Source organism: Calidris pugnax, unplaced genomic scaffold (genome assembly GCF_001431845.1).
Source record: "Calidris pugnax isolate Ruff unplaced genomic scaffold, ASM143184v1 scaffold156, whole genome shotgun sequence".
NCBI classification, from domain to species: domain Eukaryota; kingdom Metazoa; phylum Chordata; class Aves; order Charadriiformes; family Scolopacidae; genus Calidris; species Calidris pugnax.
This window is the reverse complement of record NW_015090889.1, coordinates 3550884-3573752: the sequence shown is the minus strand read 5'-3', so window position 1 is coordinate 3573752 and position 22869 is coordinate 3550884. Positions and strand designations below refer to the sequence as shown.

The 22869-nt window shown below is 38.0% G+C and overlaps 1 protein-coding gene across 8 annotated transcripts in view; it reads right to left on the bottom strand.

The window, feature by feature from the left end:
- Window positions 1-22869, bottom strand: part of SHC3 (SHC (Src homology 2 domain containing) transforming protein 3) — a 64341-nt gene that overhangs the window by 39777 nt on the left and 1695 nt on the right. For 4 of the 8 annotated variants that reach the window (XM_014947603.1, XM_014947602.1, XM_014947606.1 and 1 more), the window contains 3 exons: window positions 22196-22350; window positions 21897-22061; window positions 1212-1282 (listed from right to left, as the gene is read on the bottom strand). In XM_014947603.1, coding sequence (XP_014803089.1) covers window positions 1212-1282; window positions 21897-22046 — 221 coding nt within the window. In that variant the 5' untranslated portion in view covers window positions 22047-22061; window positions 22196-22350. Of the gene's footprint in view, window positions 1-1211; window positions 1283-21896; window positions 22727-22869 lie in introns of those variants that run through there. The other 4 variants (XM_014947599.1, XM_014947601.1, XM_014947604.1 and 1 more) reach the window with 3 other exon arrangements.

Here is a 22869-nt window from a genome sequence, read left to right as displayed (position 1 = left end):
AAGTCTGCTTAGATATGAAATAATTTCAAAAGGTCACTGCTGCAAATACCACAGAAATGTACATTGTGAGTTTAACAAACTACAGTAGTAAAGTTCTCAAATGTCTCATAGTCTAGATTTCCTGAAAACCAGAATTCTGTCATTTACCTGTCCTCGTGATTTTATGCCCCTCATCAACGCAGTAGCTTCACAAATTAATGATTAAGATTTTGCGAGCACTCATGGGGTCCAATTCAAAGCTGCTGCTCTAAGTCAATGCCATACAATCAGCATCTAAGCCTAAAAATAAGTAATTTTTCTCATTTAATAAAAGGAATACCTAGCTGTCTATGGCATAACAAATGGTTTATGATAGATTATCAGCAACTGCAGGTCATCTCAAAGTGGTGAAATACAAGCACTGCATCCAGTCATTTCGCTTCATATGCGTCCCTTTGGAAAGGATTACTTCTTTATTTCAGTGCCAGAATTTGAAAGTGTGGCCTCCACTTGCTAGAAGACATCAGTACTACAGCTTTCTGAAACCAATGAGCTCAGCTTTTCAAGTGAAAATGGCTGCAAAACACTATTTCCTATAGTACTCGGAAATAGTCTCCTGGGAAAAAAAGGATTCATTGACACTTCTTAAGACAGTGCTGTATTGATGTACTGCTCTTACAGAAATACCATGACAAGTTTAAAAGAATTGCAGCTCATTGTTTCTTACATACAGTCTGGAAAAGACAACATTCTTTCATTTGTCTCTGGTATCATTGTGGTGATGTGCTTTAATTTATTTCCTTTGTACAGTCAGTTTGTAATCTGACATATTTTCATAAGAAATTACTATAAAGACCTATAAACATGTGTCTCCAAAACAGCTCCCTAGACTAAATTTGACAAACGCATTGCAGATTTTAAGTGTATTCTAATTCTCATTGGCTTAAATGTCATGAAATTGGTACCCAGGTAAGTGTCTTATTCAGCATAACAAACAGGCCAAGATTTTCTAAAGCAGTTAAAACACATTAAAAGACCATGAAGAAAATATCCCTAAAGCCCTGTTGGAGCTACATTAATGCCAGATGAGAGATTTACCTGGAAAAGCAAAATTAAAAAGTGGACTTACGGTATCAAAAAATTATTTATTACGTGTTTTGCCATCATCTGGACTTTCCACTTTGGGGACACAATTCAGAAGTTTTAAGAAATGAAATTTTACAAAGTCTTACCTTGCTATCTGTGTTCTAGTATTGAAGTCAAGAGATCTCATTGAACGTAAGACTTCTATACACCCCAAGTACTGTAAGGAAAAATAAACAGTTGGAAAATATAAAATTATTCTTGAGTTCTGGGAGGAAATGCAGTGAATCATAAAAAGGCATTTACAATTCTTATTTTTACATTTTATTTATCCTATGTGTCAGGTAGGTTTTAATGACTATGTTCTTGAATGCTCCATAAACATTTTATTTCATTTAAGTCTCAAGTGTGGTTCAACATATAACTTTAATCTAATCACTGTACTGTGCCTAGTTCATAATGTGTTGAAGTGCTTTTTAATTTTCTTCTATCTTAATTCTTCTATTTTAGATCTAAAGCTAACTAAAGTAAAAAGTAATATTAATGAAAAAAGAAGTGTAGTAAAGCAGATTCATCTAGTACTGGTTAGTAGGAAAATCTGATTTAAGAGGGAGAGAACTAAGTATCATTAGTACAAAAAAAAGATAAAATATAGTAGGGAAAGCTAAAAAGAGCACCAGTGATCCAAATTGGATCCCTTAATAACCAGCTTGGGGATAGATGAGATTTAATATTTTCCCTAATGACACTAGTACAAAGGTACAGGAAAATGCTAACAAAATATACTAATAATCCATGCTGGGAGATGGCTTTAGGGTCATTCAAGAGAGGAATGACATGAAGGCTAGCTAATATTAGGAAAAGACCAGTGACCCAGATTTCTGCCGTGCATGTCTATGAAAAAGAAGGAGTACCATTAGAAAATATGTTAAAATATAACATTATCTGTCACAGGAATGAGACAAAGTCAGGTGAATCTTCTAGACTTGCTTCCAAAAGCGAGCATAATTTGCATGTGCTAAAGCCTACGTGCAGCTGCAGCTCTTGTCAGACATTTGGATAGTGGCTTTGTACAAACCAGCTCATGACTAACATATCCCATGGCAGTATCTTCGCACATAGGTCAAGTACTCAGTCACACATCTGACATTTGAAAGTCAGGGTAAGCAGGGATGAGACTTTACATAGTAAGCCTGATAATGTTATTCTACTATTGTGTCTTATATCAGCTTTTATATCGGTTTTTGTACCTATTCACAGTGTAACGCAATCTATTTGGGTATGAAACTGGTGCAAAAAATCAAGTGAGGCCACCATTTTGTGCCTGTTTGGGAATTTTATTTATACTGAAAAAATTATCTCTAAATTAGAGAACTACTACATCAGTAACTATACTATCTAGAATTTCAGCAATGCTTTTTCTATAGAAACATGTATGTCACAAACTGTTTACAAGTCAAAGGAGTATCTAGTTTGTTTTCATGTGTCCATTATTATTTAATTTATTGCTAGCAAAAGTTATGAAGTCATTACAACCCTGGATAAAATAAACTAGAATATTAAGTGACTCTTATTGACTAAATAATAATCAAACTTGGATTATGATAGTCCACAGTTTCTGGGAAGGGTTGTTTCAAGATCCGTTTCCTTGAATTTTTTAGAATTCTCCTGCAATCTCATCTTACATTTTTGACAAACTTGGAAAATCCTCAAGGAAAATTCCTTGTCTATAAGATATCCTGGCACATGGAGCTTTCGAACTAAGGGTCATACTCTCAAGCTGTTTAGATTATCATCACTCCTCTATCAGTGCAGAATTAGGTAACCCTTGTATCTTATTACAAGGAGATTCCTTTTTTATGTATACTTCTGCCTGAGTACTTAAAGCATGCAGAACATTTTCCTGGTCTCATGCATGAAGTTAAGCCATTAACTCTATTTTTAAGTATCTCAGAGGGTGATTTGATTTGCTTGGAGATGAAGTTTGTTAAACGTCAATTGAGATAATTAGTTAAACTCGGTTAACTTATGACAACATACAGCAATGAAAGATGTTTTCCTGTACTCTTTTTGTGTCATTTTGCTTTAGTTCTAGTTACAGATAAATTTTCCCAAATACTTATTTCTTATGAGATACTTTTATAACTAAATATGCTGTAAATCATATAACTATTCAAAGGTATCCCAGTGACTAGTGAGATACTTTGTTTTTATTATTTCATCAACCTGTTTACTTAGATCACTCTATACTAAACCACTATTGGATTGCACTTGTTGTTTCACTATTACCTATTTGCCACAAGTCTTTTAAAGCAAAGTAATTGTACAATTTTGAGAACCAGGTCCAACATTTTAGAAGTAAACTCTAGAAGGCAGTTTGACAAATACGTGCAGGCATGCAAGTAAATACGCAAACACGTGCACACAAGTCACTGTCAAAATAAAATAAAAATAGACAAATACCCATAAACATTCTTAGAAAGCATGCATTTAGAGTCCTATACTACCTTATCTGCATTAACAAAAGCAGAGACAAAACCAGACTGAAGGAAGGTCAGATGGAAAAATTACCCCGTGTTTGTTTTATGTATAGCATGTATATGCATGGAGACAACTAACACAACATAGTAAGGCTTGCAGTATTCCTGACTGATCAAGGCAAAGATGGCAACTGGTTTTCTGGGATAAAAGATGTGAACACTTAATCACCATGGCATGTTTTCAAGTAACAAAATTACTATAAAAACTGACATTCAAAAGGTCCAAAGGCCAACTACAGGTACATGTAACTCACCTACTGCTATGCTTCAATTATTCCCCAAGACCAACATTGCTCTCTAACAATATCCATTGTTGTACATCCTGACAACGATCCACAGAAAGGAGACATACAACCAAGATAGCAAGTAAAAAAATTATTCATTTATTTCAACAAATAAATATCCTGATTAAAAATAAATGCTATCTTTTGCTTTAGGCATTCCATGATACATTTGAAATACCATTATAAAACAGCCTACTACTAAATAAGCTCCTTGTCCCCCAGCACTTAATGTATATTCCAACCAATCAGCTACTGTGCACTGTGGCATTTGTAAGTTCCCACTAGCATGCTCCCTCTCACTGCTTGGGAAACAAATACACGGCAATGCCCCCTACCTTGAAGCAGGAAGATTTGCAACTACCAGTTCCAAGCTCTTTCATATAACATTCTACCTCTGTCTACTTTTTGATGTTTGAGTGAATTTCCAGCTTATACACCTTCATTGAATGGTACTATATCCTGCAGAAAAAGTCTTTTATAAGAATTAATACCTTCCCATTCAGTGGCTTTAGACTCATAACTAGTACTTTGCATGCTGAACAGCACCTTGCAGGAAGCTAATGTAAATCAAAAAGCAGAGTGCCACATATTCCTGGGACCATAGGTCTCTCATTGCATGAAGTTCCAACATCCTTACTAGTCCAAATTTTTCCAGGTAAGTGTAAAAGAAGGCCACATACACCAGGTTTTCAGTTTGTCCCATAAGTTAAGTTTTTTTCAATATTCCCTAAAGTACCCCTGTCTTCTCTATGACTCAGCCAGAAAATTCTTGTTTAACAACTAAAATTTTTTACTGTACCCTGTGTTAGAAAGAGCACTGAGTTCTCTCAGCATTTTTCAGGAACAGACACTTCAACACATGACTGTTGGATGCATTCATGAGCTTGGAGCGAAGAGAAAAGGCAAATGAGGGTAGTCACTGTCAGAGATGCCTTTTGCCCCATGAATATGAACAATCTTATTCAGTGTTTCCTAACAAGCTCATTCAAAACAGCATATTACTGGAAGAAATACTCTATTGTTCAACTCAGAAGCTAGTAGTAACAACATCAACAGAAATTTTTATTACAATTTTATTTTTATAAAAACACAGCAAGCAACACAGCACTACAGCAGTCCAACTTAGGAGTGATAAATGCTTGAATGCTTGAACACTTGAATGGCATATACATGTCTAATAGGAGGTGAGTATCTGCCCACAATGTCAGTATCATGAAGATCCGCCCATCACCTACTCTCAAATGCAATAACGAATCTTAATCTCTGAGTCTGAACTACTGGAGTATCATTAGTTCACCAAAATGCATGTGTATTCTTAGTACATTAAGATTGATTGGTTTTAATCTGTGTAACCAGAGAGCCATCATCAAATCTGAGTGGTTCACAACATTGTAGATTGTACCAGCAACACACAGAGCCTTGTGAAATTTATGTAAGAGATAACATCAGCAAACAGACATGCACTTGCGTTGTTAGCCAAAAATGAATTGATATATTTGAAATCTGCACTAACATTACATAGCCTGGAGGCTCAAAAAGTAGATTGAGATTCCCGAGGTTCTGGGTGGTGTATGTAGATCTATTTTTTGAAAACAGAAATCTCTGAAACATATTATAAAATACCTTGTAATAAGCCAGTCAATTCACTGTTTCTCACTCAGGCTTAGGCTGTGCTTTCATTTAGTAAGTATGCAAAAGTGAGGATCTTTTTACTTGCCACATCTCTTTCTCATGTGTATCTCAAGTCATATCCCTACATTTTCATTATTCCTTTTCCTTGGGAGGGGATTGGGGAGAGCAGGGAGTGTGTGTGTGGGTGTGTTTGTTTTTGTGAGGAGTTTTGTTTTGCATTTTATTCCTGTTAGTTAAAGAGCTAGTCATGACTTAAGGTATGCCATGAAAGTAAATGAGTAGTTAGTATTAATTCACTAGTGATAGTTAATTCCAGTTGAGGAGCTTTTGTTTCAAATTCAGACTATGTTGCTTCTATTGCAACATGCATTTATTTATGCATCAAAATGTCAGTGCCTTCTAATTTAAGATATCACCATTAACAGCAAAAAGGGCTTGCACAATGAGCACTAAGAGTTCCACAATATTCCACAATGTGTTTCAAGTTTGCCATCTATCCTAAATCTTACTAAGATTCACCACCATAACTTTGGCTACTTTGACAGTGGGTTGGCCTATATGGCACCGGGCATGTTGACAGGAAGTGGAAGACACCTCTCTCAAAGGGGGAAGACTGATCCGGCCCAAGAGATTTCGGGGTTGATTGAAAGGTCTTTCAACTAGATGTGAAGGGGGAGGGGGGCAATAACATCAGGACCGTCTTTGAGGCTCCTGAGGCAAAAGGAATATGGGAATCACAGATAAAACACCACAAAGGAAGGCCACCTGAAGAGCAACACAAAGGAAATGGAGCCATTCCAGCTACTAAGTCAGCCCCACTGGGGGCCCAGCTGAAGTGCCTTTACACAAATGCACACAGCATGGGGACCAAACAAGAGGAGTTAGAGAAGTGCACACGCCTCTAGGGCTACGATCTTATTGGCATTACTGAGATGCGGTGGGATGGCTCTTATGAGTGGAGTGTTGGAATGGAGGGTTACAGACTCTTCAGGAAGGACAGGCTGGGCAGATGGGGAGGGAGTGTTGCCCTCTATCCCAATGACCAGCTGGAGTGTGTGAAGCTCCACCTGGGGACGGATGAAGACCCCATGGAGAACTTATGGGTCAGGATTAAAGGGAACTCGGGTGATGTTACAGTAGGGGTCTGCTACAGACCACCAGATCAGAGTGACAGGGAGGATGAGGCCGTCTATAGACAGATAGGAGCTGCATCGCGCTCGCACACCCTGGTCCTCATGGGGGACTTCAACCACCCCAGTATCTGCTAGAAGTACAACACAGCAGGGCACAAGAAATCCAGGAAGTTCTTGGAATGTGTTGATGATAACTTTCTTCTTCAAATGTTTGAAAAACCAATGAGGAAAGGAGCCATGCTTGTGTGAAGCTCCACCTGGGGACGGATGAAGACCCCATGGAGAACTTATGGGTCAGGATTAAAGGGAACTCGGGTGATGTTACAGTAGGGGTCTGCTACAGACCACCAGATCAGAGTGACAGGGAGGATGAGGCCGTCTATAGACAGATAGGAGCTGCATCGCGCTCGCACACCCTGGTCCTCATGGGGGACTTCAACCACCCCAGTATCTGCTAGAAGTACAACACAGCAGGGCACAAGAAATCCAGGAAGTTCTTGGAATGTGTTGATGATAACTTTCTTCTTCAAATGTTTGAAAAACCAATGAGGAAAGGAGCCATGCTTACCTTGTCCTTCCAACAAGGAGGGGCTGGTGGGGAATGTCAGTGGGGTAGCCTTGGCTGCAGTGATCATGACATGGTAGAATTCAAGATTCTTAGGGCAACGACAAGGCTGTGCAGCAAGCTCCCTACCCTGGACTTCAGGAGAGCAGACTTTGGACTCCTGAGAGATCTGATTGGCAGGGTAACATGGGGAAAAGAACTGGAAGGGAGAGGAGCCCAAGAGGGCTGGTTAGTATTCAAGGATCACCTCCTCCAAGCTCAGGAGAGGTGTATCTCAAAAAAGAAGAAGTCAGGCAAAATAGCCAGCAGGCCTGCGTGGATGAACAAGGAACTGCTGGACAAGCTCAAGACCAAAAAGGAGGCCTACAGAGGGTGGAAGCAAGGGTGGGTACACTGGGCAGAATATAGAGAAACTGCCCAAGTGGCCAGGAACCAGATCAGGCAAGTGAAAACCCAGACAGAACTAAATCTAGCCAGGGATGTCAAAGGCAGTAAGAAAAACTTCTATAGATATGTCAGGGATAAAGGCAAGACTAGGGAAGTTGTGGGCCCTCTCCAGAAAGAAATGGGAGGCCTGGCCACCCAGGATATGGATAAGGCTGAGCTACTGAATGACTTCTTTGCCTCAGTCTTCACTGGCAAGGGCTCTAACCATACTACCCAAGTAGCAGAAGGCAGAAACAGGGACTCCGCAAATGAAGAACTGCCCACAGTATAAGAAGATAAGGTCGGAGACCACCTAAGGAACCTGAAGGTGCAAAAAACACATGGGACCAGATGAAATCCATCCATGGGTCCTGACGAAGTTGGTGGATGAAATTGCTAAGCTGCTTTCCATCATATTTGAGAAATAGTGGCAATCTGATGAAGTTCCTGCTGACTGGAAAAGGGGGAACGTAACCCTCATATTCAAAAAAGGAAAAAAGAAGACCCAGGGAACTAGAGGCCAGTCAGTCTCACCTCTGTGCCAGGCAAGATCACGGAGCTGATCCTCCTGGAATCTTTGCTAAGGCACATGGAAAATTAGGAGGTGACTGGAGACAGCCAACATGGCTTCACCAAGGGCAAAGCATGCCTGACAAGTTTGGTGACCTTTTATGATACTGCCACAGACTTGGTGGACAAGGGCGGAGCAACAGACGTCATCTACCTGGACTTATGCAAAGCATTTGACATTGTTCCACACGACATCCTGGTCTCAAAATTGGAAAGTAATGGATTTGATGGACGGACCACTCAGTGGATCAGGACTGGCTAGATGACCACACTCCAAGGGTTGTGGTCAACAGCTCACTGTCCAAGTGGAAGCCAGTGATGAGTGGCATTCCTCAGGGATCAGTACTAGGACCAGCACCTGTTCAACATCTTTGTTGGAGACATGGACAGGGAGACTGAGTGCACCCTCAGCAAGTTTGCCAACAACACCAAGTTGTGTGGTGTGGTCAACACAGCAAAGGGAAGGGATGCCATCCAGAGGGACCTGGACAGGCTTTAGAGGTGGGCATGTGCAAACCTCATGAAGTGTAACCAGGCCAAGTGCAAGGTCCTGCACCTGGGTGACAGCAATCCCAAGCACAAATACAGGTTGGGCAGAGAACGGCTGGAGAGCAGCCCTGAGGAGGACTTGGGGGTGTTGGTGGATGAGAAGCTCAACATGAGCCAGCAGTGCACAATGGCAGCCCAGAAAGCCAACCGCATCCTAGGCTACATCAAAAGAAGCGTGGCCAGCAGGTCACCCCTCTACTCTGCACTTGTGAGACCTCACCTGGAGTACCGTGTCCAGCTCCGGAGCCCTCAACATAGAAAGGACACGAACCTGTTGGAATGGATCCAGGGAGGGCCACGAAGATGATCAGAGGGCTGGAGCACCTCTCCTATGAAGACAGGCTGAGAGAGCTGGGGTTGTTCAGCCTGGAGAAGAGAAAGCTCAGGGAAGACCTTGTAGCAGCCTTCCAATAGCTGAAGGGAGCCTACAGGAGAGCCAGAGAGGGACTCTTTGCCAGGAAGTATAGTGACAGGACAAGGGGTAACGGTTTTAAATTGGAAGAGGGGAGATTTACATCAGATACCAGACAGAAACTCTTTCCTGTGAGGGTGGTGAGACACTGGAACAGGTTGCCCAGGGAAGTTGTGGATGCCCCATCCCTGGAAATGTCCAAGGCCAGGCTGGATGGGGCTTTGAGAGCAACATACTCTAGTGGGTGGAGTCCCTGCCCATGACAGGGAGGTTGGAACTCAATGATCTTTAAGGTCCCTTCGAACTCTAACCATTCTATGATTCTATGATTCCATGATTCAAGCCTAGATACACCCAAACAAGCAGGGCATAATACAGATACAGTAACAGCCCACGGCCTGATTTCAAGATAGTAAATTTGTCCACATGTAACTGGGGGCTCAGTCAGGATTTTTAATATCCTTATTGATGCATGAAAAGAAGAAAAAAAAAAAGAGAAAAGCAACCCAACTCATAGCCAGAAACTGCAGGATTGATACGGTTCTTACAAAATAAGTTTTTTTTCTTTAGCAAATTAATATGAAACAGTAAACCTGAATCCTTTTGCTATCATATTAAACAAGTTTCACAGCTTAACTGAATGTACAATATGCACTGTATAAACCACTAAAGTGGAAAAAAAAAAACAGTGAACAAGGAACTGTAATCGGAAGGTGTTCCCTTTAATAAAAAAAAATGTAAAAGAAAAATGCTAAGTGCCACAATACTTCCTAATTTTGTAAGTTGTGCTTTATATGAACACTTGATACCTTGAATATCTTACTAATTTGACTGAGATATGCACCACTAATTACTTAACTCACCTAATCAGCAAAAAAAGATCACAAAAAGAGAAGACGGTTTATCACAATATACATTTACTTCTTTACTTCATAGGGAAATCATGGTGTATCCTGTAGCAGCAAATCTAAGAAATCTGTGGACACGGTGCAATCTTAGGAGCATTATAAAAACATGAAAACACTAAACTTTAACGTTGAGGGGAAAAGTAAGAAAAATACATTTTTCCGAAATCCTTCAGGCATATCTGGCAATACATAATCCTTGCCAATCCATAAAATAATCCTCTGACTGGTATTTGCCAGTCTGCCAGATACTTCAGAGTATCCATCTGCTAACAGAGGCAGTAAGAAGTCATTGATAAAAATCTGTCTAAAGAAGTAGAGTAACTATACAGTCTATGCTATTTTTTCAGATAAACTGTGTACAGAGTTATATATAGAATTTGAAATACATAATTAACCTTTCACTTATCCACAGAAAAATGCCCTACCCTGTGGTAAAGCACTTCCACAGAAGGCTATAAAGATATTGGCACATGGCAGGAGGACCTTTCCTTCCACATGTTCAGGAGGAAAGGTAACTGCTTGGAATTTTTGCAGATAAATCTTCTGTTCTTACCCATGCAGCCTGTACAAGGAGGTCATAAAGCCTCCACACCAACAGTTTTGCACCCTTTGAATTTGACATAGCAGGCACACCCCTGTAGCAGGCTAACTCATCCGATTTGTGTGGGAGGCAGCGAAGGCCTGGAGGCATGGCTCTGCACCCAGTTATACGTGGGAATCCTCTTTCTAGGATGAAATAGTAGCTTCTCATCCTGATCACAAGAAGTGGCCCAGACGTAGAAAAATGACCTTCCTGAGCTCTTCACCTAGATTTTCCCACTAGCAAAGCAAAAGAGAAGGAAAGAAGGAAAGGGGAGAAGGAAAGTGTGCTAAATAACAGTGGGCTTGCTTTGCATGTTGGCCACAAACCCAGAAAGCTTCTTCAGGGTCTATCCTCTTAAGCACTTACATTTAACTGCAATAATTCACAAGTAATACTTAGTCTTAAACAACAGGTAACACTGACCAGTATTTAAAAGAGTCACACAAGTTTATATAACATTTTGTTTCCAATAGTAATTATATAAAATATGATGTGCTTATACAGCATTTGAAAAGGATAGATACTCCCTCCAATTACCAGAATAACTTTCAAACCTTTCCAAAACAAGTAAATTGTTCATTTAGTCAGGCAAAATATGGAGACAGCCTTTGTTTTGAATCCACATTGAATAAAAAGATTGTTTTACAAGGAGGGGTACACCGAAGACATCTCTACGTAGCAAAGACTGAAGCTGTCATGCATATTCCAGCAGTACAGCAAACAAGAGGTAGGATATGAGCTGATGAGCAGTTACGAGGACTGAAGACTCTGGGAAGCCCCTAAGACTGAATTTACACTTGAAGTCTTTTAAATATAGAAGTACTGCATTCATACTGATAAAGAGTATATATCAAGGGACTTCATACATATGTTGCTAGTGACTGACCTAAGGATGTGGCTCAGCTACCTGACTGGGACACAGGTCTTGGTGGGAGATCAGTAAATCTTTCCAGACTCAACAGTCAGTTAGCCCACTGAAGCATGCGTACTTCTGAAGTCAATCTAGAATAAAAGCTAGCAGTACAGGGAGGTACTTCTCTGTATCACCAAAAAGTCAGCATTTTCTGAAGACTTGCACTCTAACATGCAATAAACTTCTTTCCTTTGTTCTTTTGCTTCTGTTTTTGGTTTTGTTTTTTTTTTAACCTTAGCAGTTGCCCAGTGCAAAGAGGGTGTTTACCCAAATCTCAGGCAAACCTTTTCCTTGTAGGTGGAGAACCGTTGTACATTGTCCTGCCATCACTGTGGCAAACATCCCACCCAAACTCTGGCACCACAGAAGTTTAGGGGACACCCTCTTGCTGCAGGTCTTGCTGATAAGGCAAAGCACTCATCAGGTAGAAGTGGCAGCCTGGAAGAAGGTCTTGCATGACACAACCTTTCAGATCTATGTCAGTGTACCTAGATATTTTAAGCAGAAAGATGGAATGAAAGATTAGTTCTGTAACATTTCTAATGTAGGGTGAGTCACAATATTAGCAAACCTGGGGGCAGAAGCAAGACTGGCTATTTAGAGATAAATAAATTTGTATGAGCAGTAGTTGCAGAGTTTAAAGTGAGCTGCTAGAGATTTCAGTTTCTCTTGTAGCTTGGGATAAAAATATTTGCCTTTAAATGGTCTGCTTAGCTATCAAGTAACATGATACTGAGATCTTACCTAACATGAGTATTATTCTCCCAGCCATGCCATAGTCTCCTGCACTTCCATTGCCCTGGGACAAGACACATCTTCAGGACTACTTGAAGACACAGGTCTCTGAGGATACCTGATGACAGTGCTCTACCAGTGTATGCCAAGGCACCCACTCTGTAGCTCTGCCCTGTGCTTCCCTAGTATCTGCACAATGGCACAGCTGCTCAGGAGAGCAGTAGTCCTGAGTGAAAGTAACACTGGCAGCCTTGTTCTGAGTGAGGAAAAGGCCCTATAATAGACTTTGTTAGAATCTGTGTCATAAACACATGCTGTCATGAAAAGCAGAAAGCCACTCTTCTGTGCCTTCGTATTTCTGCAGTTGGCAACTCTTATACCAATAAGTAATCATGTATAGAGTTTTACAGTGAATCAGTATTTCCCCCAAAGGGTTTTTTCTCATTAAAGAATGCATGTCCTAATCCAGACAGAAAAGTCTAAGTAAGGACTGATTTAATGGAAATGGAATGGAAAATCTAAAAACAAGTCTTCTTTGGGGTTCAACTACAAATAACCCTTGCCCCTTTGGCTGTAAAGTTATCACCATAAGTTGTTCCACGAGACAAGTAAACCAACAGAGCTTCTGAAGTAATAGAAACGATGATGGATATGATGGCCGATTGCATGTCTCTTGGAAATAGGTGGTTTGATTCTTCAGTAATGGGTGAGAGGAGAACTCAGTTCTCCCAAGAATGCCTCCAAGTTTGGCCAACACCTCGTTCTTTTCTGTTGTACAATAAGTTCTCTTGTACAATAAGTGTCTGGGGGAGAGTATCTGTTGTTCATCTCGGTGGCCAGCGCTGCCCAAATCATGACATGTAGTATAATATGTTTTATGTCCCTGTGTATCCAGACTTTAGCAATTCTTAACTGGTGAATGTTAGCCTACTCTTTCAATGAACTGCTTTATCCAATTTGAACACAAGGTGCAGGTGTGCACAACTGTAATAATACAGGGATTTAGGAGGCAAACATATGTATTTTATTCACGAGATCAGTACTTCCCACAAATTACTTCTATGCTTTATATACTTTGTTTCATTAGTTAACACATTATTTTTAGTATAATTCAATGCTATTTTGGCAACTTCTGTTTGCAATGTATTGCTTCTCTATTTTATTCTTTGAGCTGAATGCTTGCATTGTCAATAACTGGAATGCTGCTAAAATTATGCTATTAAACTATTTTGGTAAAAGAGATAACCATAAGCTCTTGATTGAATTATCATAGTAGAGTTATAAAACATCTTCATAAGAGACTGCAGGGAAATAAGACTTTCCCTGAATATCTATGCCTTGATATATTTTGATCCACTGCAACAAAAAAAAAATAGTGTTTGTTTAGCATCCAGAGTACAAAATAATAAAAAGAAAGGTCATGTTTTAAAATTTTCACTGAATGAGAGTCACTGCATATTTGCTCGATGTCTAGCTTTAATCATGTAAATAATTTTATAGTGAATTTCCTAAAGATTTTCATAAAGGCTTTCATTCCTAAGTAAAGCAAGACTGACTTCCAGAGGGATTGTGGGATCACCTCTAAAACAAAATGCCTAGCATTGACTAATTAATACTGAAAGGCAGTGAAACTTTTCCATCTAAATAAATTCATCCTAATTCTAACCCACTGCCAGCAGAAAAATCAGCTTCTAAACAGAGGCAGGCATCTATATTGTTCTATTTCATGTGCCTTTCTTGCCTGAGTTGCTTAAATGATAAAAAAGAATCAATTCACCTTAACACAACAAAAATATTTTTCATTTATATATGAAGTATATATATTATATATATTATAAACATGTATGTATGTATTTTTTTATATATACACAGACCTTTGTAATCCTATATATTGACTTCAAACATGCACAAATACACAGTGCCACTGCTATCAAGAATGCTTATCAAGACTCTTTAAATCTAAAAGAAACTGCTGATTTTTTAATTATTTCTGAAACACAGTATATAAATATTTATAACTGTTTTAAAGTTTCAACAGACAGCTGTATATATCTACTAATACACTGACAAATAAGATTACATATAAAAATGTATCAAGATTTGCCAACATGCTGAAAAAAGGTTATTCCTTTTTCTCCCACAGAGATCAGATAACGTGTAAAGTCCTTCTTCAGTAGCTAGGGATTCATATAAACAAAGAGGCCTTGGAGAAGATATGAATGCTTGTTGTTCATGTCTTGTTGATGATGAGGCACAGAGAGAGAACAACATTTGCCAAAAAATCATATACCATTGATACCAGGACCAAAGGAAAGAAGGTAGAACAATACTAAGCAATACTTTCCACATCTATTAACACATTTCTGAAGTATGATGAAGATTTCACGTGACTAAATCAGTTGCCGGGGAAAGGAGATATCTGAAGAAAAGCTGTGCAACAACATGCAATATTTTCATTGTATTTTAGAGTATAGTTTCCTTCTGTTGACAGAATGTATTTTCACTTGATTTTACTAGAATAAACAGGATTTTTTTCTACTTTTCCTGTATCAGAGTTGCACACCAGAGTAGCTGTAGAAATCTCTACACAACATGAGAATATGGGGCATCTTCTCCAGTAAGAAAATAATTTAAAAGTACATCCCATAAACCTCTGTAAGAAAAGGAGAATTCATTCTATTTGGGACACATATATAAATTCTCACTATATATTAATAATGTGTTTATATTTGTCCCCTGTGAAAGCATTCTGGCAGCATCTCACAGTCAAATCATATGGTATGGATTCAGAACCCCTATAAAAAAAAACAGGCAAAGGATTCAGTTAGGGTTATAAGAATATATTTTATCTTATCTTGAAAAGCAATTTCTTAGGTCAACTCTAAAGTCTCATTCCTTGTTAGTAATGGGAAAGATATCATTGGGAAGAAAATTTTCCTTCTGAAAATTTCCTATTCTCTATCTCAAATGGAGTTGAAAACAACACATCTTCAAAGAAAATACCTTTTCCTTATTTTTTATGTGTATGTGGAAAAAGTAAGATTGCCAACATCATGCACAAAAATATTTACACAGTACAGATGTTAAATGGACCGGGCTTTCACAAGATTCCACAGAAATTCCACATCGGCAGTTCTTCAAGTACAATATTTTTTATGTTTTTATTTCACAGCTGCATGTTTTTGCATGCAAAAACTCAGAAATGCTAGAATCAGAAGTGCACACATTGGACAAAAATTTATTCTATTATTTTAAAGTAAACACATTCTGCATTATGTCTCAATTTTTTGCATGTGCCAAAAGTTTTGTTTGAAAACGGCTACATTTGGAAAAAACTTTAGTTCTATACTTTTCAGGTTTAATTCAAAAAATATATACTGTCGTGTGAATGCAATTATTGCAGTGTGATAATCAGTGTGAACCACTTAAGAGTATGCACTGCAGTATCACAGATGAATTGTTTTGTTTTCACAGTTGCATATTTTAATTCAGTGAACACTTTTGAGACTGTTTTACTTGCTAGCTTGAACTTCCACTATATTTCCCTATAAAGCACCATGCAGATTAGTTCCAGCAGCTTATGTTCTGCAGCAGAATTCATGCAAAAGCTTCTGCAGCCACAGCATTATGCTCCAATAGCTGAAAATTATAATTAGACATTTGAAACAGTAAATATGGACACTGTAAATATATTTAGTTATTAAAGAACTACCACCTCAGTCCTTAAGTAGAACTGGCTGATGAGGAGTATTATTAAAGTAGACCCATAAAAGTGCTCAGTTTGCGAACTGAAAAGATATTTTCTGATTTGCCCATTCTGCCTACCCAGGTAGAGACGTTTCACCATCAACTTTACAGAGCAGCTGGGTCTGGTGGAAGAGCACTGCACTTAGGTGTTTTGTAAGTCTCACCTCTGTCACCCTCAAGCAAATTACTTAAATCCTCTACATCTTTATCTTATGCCCAGCGAAATCAAAAGCTGGATACTTTGCATTAAACGATACTTACTAAAGCTTGTAAACCAACATTGCTTTGTAGACCATGAGGATCTATCAACAATAAGCGTTCTGTAAGAGCTACGTGGTATCATCATCATCATTATTATCATTATCTTTATTATTATTATTAAACCTGTGGTAGAGTGAGTCAGACTTCATTGAGTTCATAATGCTGCTGAAGTGCTGTGGGGGAGACAGGTTCAATGTCACCACAGCACAGCAAGCTGTCAGCAATCTGTCAGCACAGCTTGGTTTCATACCAGGCCCTTGTAAGGATCATTAATTCTGAAGATTTTTATCAGGCCTGAGTTGTGTTAAGGATAATAGTCACCTAGGAACAGGACCATACTGGGGCCTGCCTTCACAGTTTCTGTCTCTGACCCAAGAAAAGGCTTTGCGTAGGTTCAAAAAACTTGGCTGATATGTTTTTAACAGTTTATTGTGGTGTTTGCAGTGCAGCTTCACACTTACTTATTTCCTTTCAGAAGGAGACTTTGCACAGTCTAACCACCTGGCCTTTTCCTTTCATTCCTGCTCAGACTTGAGAAAAAAAGTAAGTGGAAGTGAATGACACTGTAGCATCTGCATTCAAAATGTGGTGACAAAACATGGCCCCTACATTTGGTGGCAAAGGCAGTGTTTCTGAAACATTCTAATTTCTCAGGAAGCTAAGGGTACCTTTAAAATGTCCTGTGATTAATTAAAGCAACTTGCCTATAAGAAAAGAGATAATCCCATTTTTGATAATTGCTTCATCAGAGGTTTGCAGTGTCAAATGTCTGTGAGGATGGTGGTGTCCAATGAGAAATACATTCCTTGTATAATTCCTATGCTAGTAAGAGCCAAAAATGGGAATAAAGGTATGTTAGTACAAAACATATCCGGAAGGATTGAAATGGTGCTGAACAAGTTAAGATAAAATCTTAAGGTAAAATATGTCTCTTTCAGTCTTGTTCTAACTATTTAAAGTATTTGGTCAACTTCTGTCTCTAATTTCAGTACGTGTTCTGAGAAAACAAAAAGACAAAAATCCTTGTATCAGCAAATATAATGTGATGGTGCTGTGGAAAACAAGCCTAGACAGCTTTTTCTGTTTACCTCACATTGTTTCCTCCGTGTGTCCCTATACCCTGTTTATTTTTACTTTTTATCTTTTTGCTTGCCTTTCCTGTCTAATTTCAAAGGGCTTTTTTTAGTCTTTAAACTTTTAGCTTGACTGATTGAAGCACAATTTAAATCTGATATTTTTTTAAACAAACAAACAAAAAAAAACCTTGCACATTTTTTTCTCCATGGAAAGAAGATAAATCAACCAAAAAGAAAAACTAAAATGTCTTGCTATAACACTGATACTTTAAAAAAAAAAAAAAAAAAAAAACACCACCAACCCAAGTAGATTGTAAATTTAACTTTATGTCTATTTAAAGTAGTAAGAAGGAAGCAGAAACGCTTTTATTTTTTTTCTTACAGGCTACGCTGGATACCTTTCAAACAGGTGGGCAAAGAGCACCACCACAAAGCCATGAATCATTGGTATCTTGCTCCTACTTAAAACCCACAGCAAATCAATTCTGGTTGGACTAGAAAGAAAAACGTGTCCAGGGAGCCCTGAAGTCTTCTAGGGGAAAGCCACATATGTTGCAGTTTCCATCATGTTAGCTCCATTAAGGCTGTTACTCGTAGTCTGGGTTAGCTGCTAAAGAGAAAAGTAATTCTGTGAATTCTGTGTCTACTGTGCTAAAATCACAGCTGCCCTGCATATACACTGAAGGGAATACTATAGTACAGAATAAAAGGATGCAATAAGAACATGCAACACAGCAATTCAGTTCATCCTTAAGCACATACTTAATTTGCAGCATACTGGAGTAGCTTCAATTATTTCAATGAGAATATTCCCATAAACAGTGTCATGCAGAAATGTTTGCAGAACTGAAGCCTTCACTTGGTGGTGTGTTTAAACAGCTTCACAAAAGTTGTCTATGTTCCTAATCAGATGTAAATTGCTGTTATAGCCTCCCAAGACATGAAAGTGTTAAAATGTTAAAGAAATAACAGTAATTAGTATTATACTCTTTAGATACTTTGCTATAATATAAATAATGTAATAAGATTTTCACTGAAATACTATTTGCCTGGCTTGCAGTGCTTCTTTCAGATGAACTCCTCTTTCCTCTCTATCTCTTAGATACTACCTTTGTATTTTTTAGCACTAGATTTACCCAGGTCTGTTCTGTACCGCTGTCTTCGTTTTACAGTTTATTTGCTCTTTTAGATGTACACTGTATATAGGATTATAAAATTATGCTATAGTATTTTGGGTTTCATTAGTTTTGACAGATGAGAAACAGCACTTTAAGTTTATCAACACTTGCTATAAAACCAAACCACAACTTACCTAAAGACAGACATAGGTTTGCCTCTTGACTGTTGATTGTGCCCTTAGTTAAATGTAACAAAACCCAAAACAACTACGCCATTACCCAATTAAACTCATCAGTAGATATGTATCACTGGAAGCAAACAGATTTCATTGAAACATTTACCTACTGTTACGTTAAACAGTTTCACAGTTTTATATTATATGTATTTGTTTTTCTTACAACATGAACATTTATAATCACTCCCTACAGTTATCAGTCTCTCTATGGGGAAAACACTGAGCTCTTCAACAACTTCCAATATAGCAAACTATTTCTTTCTTTTTTTTTTTTTTTTTTTTTTTTTTTTTTTTTTTTTTTTTTTTTTTTTTTAAATTAATCCATAATTTGGTAAACTGCTCAGCAGTAGCGTTAATTAAAATATCGGTACCTCACCATTTTATGTTGCCTAGTAAGGCTATGGCCATTATCCATTTTGTTACAAAATTATTTTTGTTGGTTTTGTGCAAATTTTCCCATTAAAAAACAATATATAAAAATGCAACATGCAATCCACAGGGAGAAAAAAAAATATAGAAAGTGCCAGTATTTTTATGGCTGAAAATAATTCCATCGCGGTAGACCATGAAGATGAAAATACAGTTGTTTACCATAATCCTATATAGATTTTTAAGCATTAGAGTTACACTGCCCATTTAAAAAATTGGTAATATGTGAAAATGTGGAGACAGCTGTAAAGTTACAGATTTGTCATACGTTGCACATAGGAACTTTGTGTCTCTTACTTCAGAAGATATTAATGTGAGTTATCAAACTGCCCAGTACTTAGAATTTACCCTGTGCCATAGATAGTTTTCATGTTTTGAATGTGGATTAATGAGAAAATACTAACTCAGTGCATATATATAAAAAAAATAATAAAAGCGTTGCTGGTTAACAACAAATCTAATTTTTGTCTCATTTAACTAATGGCATATGGAATTTTCTGCAAGGCATATGGTGCTAATTAAACATGGTACAAGTCTCCAGATCATCAATATAGCCATCAGATATCTAAGGAATGTTTCCCTTCAGTGTACATTATCTTTGTATTGATTTGATGGTCTGAATGCATAAAAGCCCTGGGAAATAACAATGTTTAATGATGTGGGAATTGCAGTTCTATTCTTATCTATATGAATGCTGCAGTTGCTGAGGAAAATTCTGAGATACTTAATAAGCAGGCAAATTATGAACTAACTAGGACCAGTTTGTTTTCATTTATTCATTAACCACTGATTTTTATATTTATCTTTAACTTTCTTTTAAAATTTAGAGCACTCTTCTGTGATTCTATATGCCAGAGAGCATGAAGTTAAAGATATTACCTGACTGTTTTAATAAAAACAATAATCTAAATTCCACAGTTTTTAATGACATTAATAAACACCTAAAACATAAGTTGTATGGTGCTAATGATTCATTTTGAAAATTTTAAAATTCTAATATACATAATGTGCATAAATACACTTTCATGTATTTGACACCAGTTGCACAAATTAAAACATTTTTTCTACTATCAGTGTAAGATATGGCTTAATTAAGCAATTTGCATTTAAATGCAAGTCCACTTTATATAATTTAAATTCTCTTTTCACTTCAAGGATATCAGCTTCCTCTACCATACAGCAGGTTAACCACTGAAAAAATTAAGAATAATGAATACTGTGTTTGTTCTGCTTTGTAATGATCACTTCAGGTAAAACAAACAACAGCAGTGAATTCTCACAGTCATTACCTGCCTACTCGTGATAGCCTAAGCAAAATACAAAATAAAACAGCTGTGTTCCCTGAGCTAATGGGAAAATGGTAAATGACCTTCCGTTAAGCAGGACTGGTCCTTGAGAAAGAAGGATGGGGTCTCAACACCACTGTATCTAGCATCAGTGGGTTATTTTTATCGAGACACTTCTCAAACCGTAGAAGAGCAGCAGTTTGCATTCTGAAAGGTAGCACTGACTCTTCCGTAGTTCCAGTGAATTTCATAGCAGTAAAAAAGACAGTACAATTTCAACAGTCCTCTGAATTGGCGAGTTTACTCAATCTACCATCAGTTGCAAAACCCACTATCACCACTAACAGAAAGAAATGAAAACTGCTTCCTAGTGCTCCAACTGTTAAATATGCTCTCTGCTTTTGATAATGAGACTTGAGAAAAACCAGCAAGAGTTAAGCAGTTTTAAAGCATCCTGACAAAGTCACACTGTGACTTTTATACCTAAAATAAAATGAGATTAAAAATAGACCTGCAATCTTATTAATAGGCTGTTACAAAACAGTTTTAACACTTAAGATACAAAAGCCACTCGCAAATAAAATATGGTGCCTAAAGAACAAATTTTTGACAATAATGTTATTTTTACACTTCCTTCCGGCTGTGCTTGAAGGTGTAACCAGAATCTTACCTGACCACAAAAACACTGCACATATCCTTCTCTCAAAGGCTCTTAATTTAACAGGTCATTTCAAAATACCTTCAAAGCATATGGAAATATTGTCCTGCAGATTTAGGATTCTTTGCTCTTGACATGCTGTATCAATTAACTGAAAACAGCAATAACATTTAATGTGGCTGAATTCTCATTATGTAAAACAAGCTGCATTTTCCTGCTCTACTCACAACTGTATTTCTATTTGTGGAACGTAAGAACTGCGCTCAGTGCCTTACTGCTCTAAGATTTCAAATATAATTTCACTTTAAAAACACACATGTCCTTAGAGGTATTTTCCAACTGAAATATCATGCAATATTAATAGTTCTTTACACATCAAGGAATCTTTCTTTCCTCCCATATACTGCACTAGAGATGCTGAAAGCCAAGATATATACAGTATGCTATATAACACTTAAAACTTAAATTCAGAAGAATGAAAAAAACCAACCCAAACCAAAAAATAAGAAAACCAGCTTTTAGCTTAGGAACAGTATTTTCACACAGCTGTAGAACATTATCTGACAAATAACTTATTTGCAGGTTGGCTCTAATTCAACAAATTAACACAGCTTCCCAATCCTGCCTTCCTGCATTTACATACCATGCATTATGCACACCAAAAAAAAAAAGGAATATACAAATAGAGATCCTTTCAGAGAACCTATGTAACCTGTCACCAAGCAGAGAATTTTTCACTGATATAAACAGAGAAGGGAAGAATTCAGACCAACCTTCACAATGTACGTCACACCAGGTCCCAGGATCTTCTCACTCGAGTGCAGCCATCCTCGAGAGGATTTATTGACAAAGCTGCTACTTTGATTCCAGTCTTCACCTCCTGCGTTCATTTCCTCTGACCGTGTTTTTTTCCCCATGCTCATCCTGCTCACGTCCTGCTGAGAAGACGAAGCGGCAGAGACAATGTTACATGTGTTGTCTGAAGCCCCTGCTGCTGAGCTAGAAGCACTCGAGCTTCCCTGCAACTTGGAGACAGCAAGTTCCTTTACTGCAGAGGAGAGGTTTTTGATACCCAAAAGGCTGCCCGTGTGAGAGAGTTTCAAGTGGGACACTTTATGGATGAGGGTACACAGGGTGGTGGGTCCATCTTCTTGGTCCTTGCGGAGAACTTCTGGCGAGACAAGGTACGAACGTGCTGTTGAAGTCGTAGCAACTGATGAGACCTTGCTGTTCATAGACAAATTGTGAATAAGATCATCAACTGATGTCACTGAATCATTCCTGAAGCGGTTATACTTGGTACGTTGAAGCATGCCCTTCTATCTGGTTTCCTGCATATGGTCTGGCAAATCTGGTGCCAGTGCAGGAGATGCCTGTGCTAACATAGCAGGCGATTCATAACAATACGGATGGATAACAAGATTTTGGGGTAAAAAAGAGTATAAGGAAGAACAAAAGAAAAATATGTATTTTTAAGAAATTTCTTATGGTTCCCTCTTAAGGTTGGGTGAAGTAATAGTTTTCTATGACAGAGATCCCAGTCCTGCTTAGAGCTGCCAACTCGCTCACAGCAAAAGCATGACTCACACAAATGAGAAGGACCCTTTTCAACAAAAGGCTCAGTGAACACTGCAAATCACTTCCTGTAGCAAAAAAAAAAAAAAAAAACACAAAAAAAATTGGCGACTGTCAACATTGCCCTTGGTGTGTTCTTTTGAGGGGAAAAAAAACAAAAAAAAGGATATA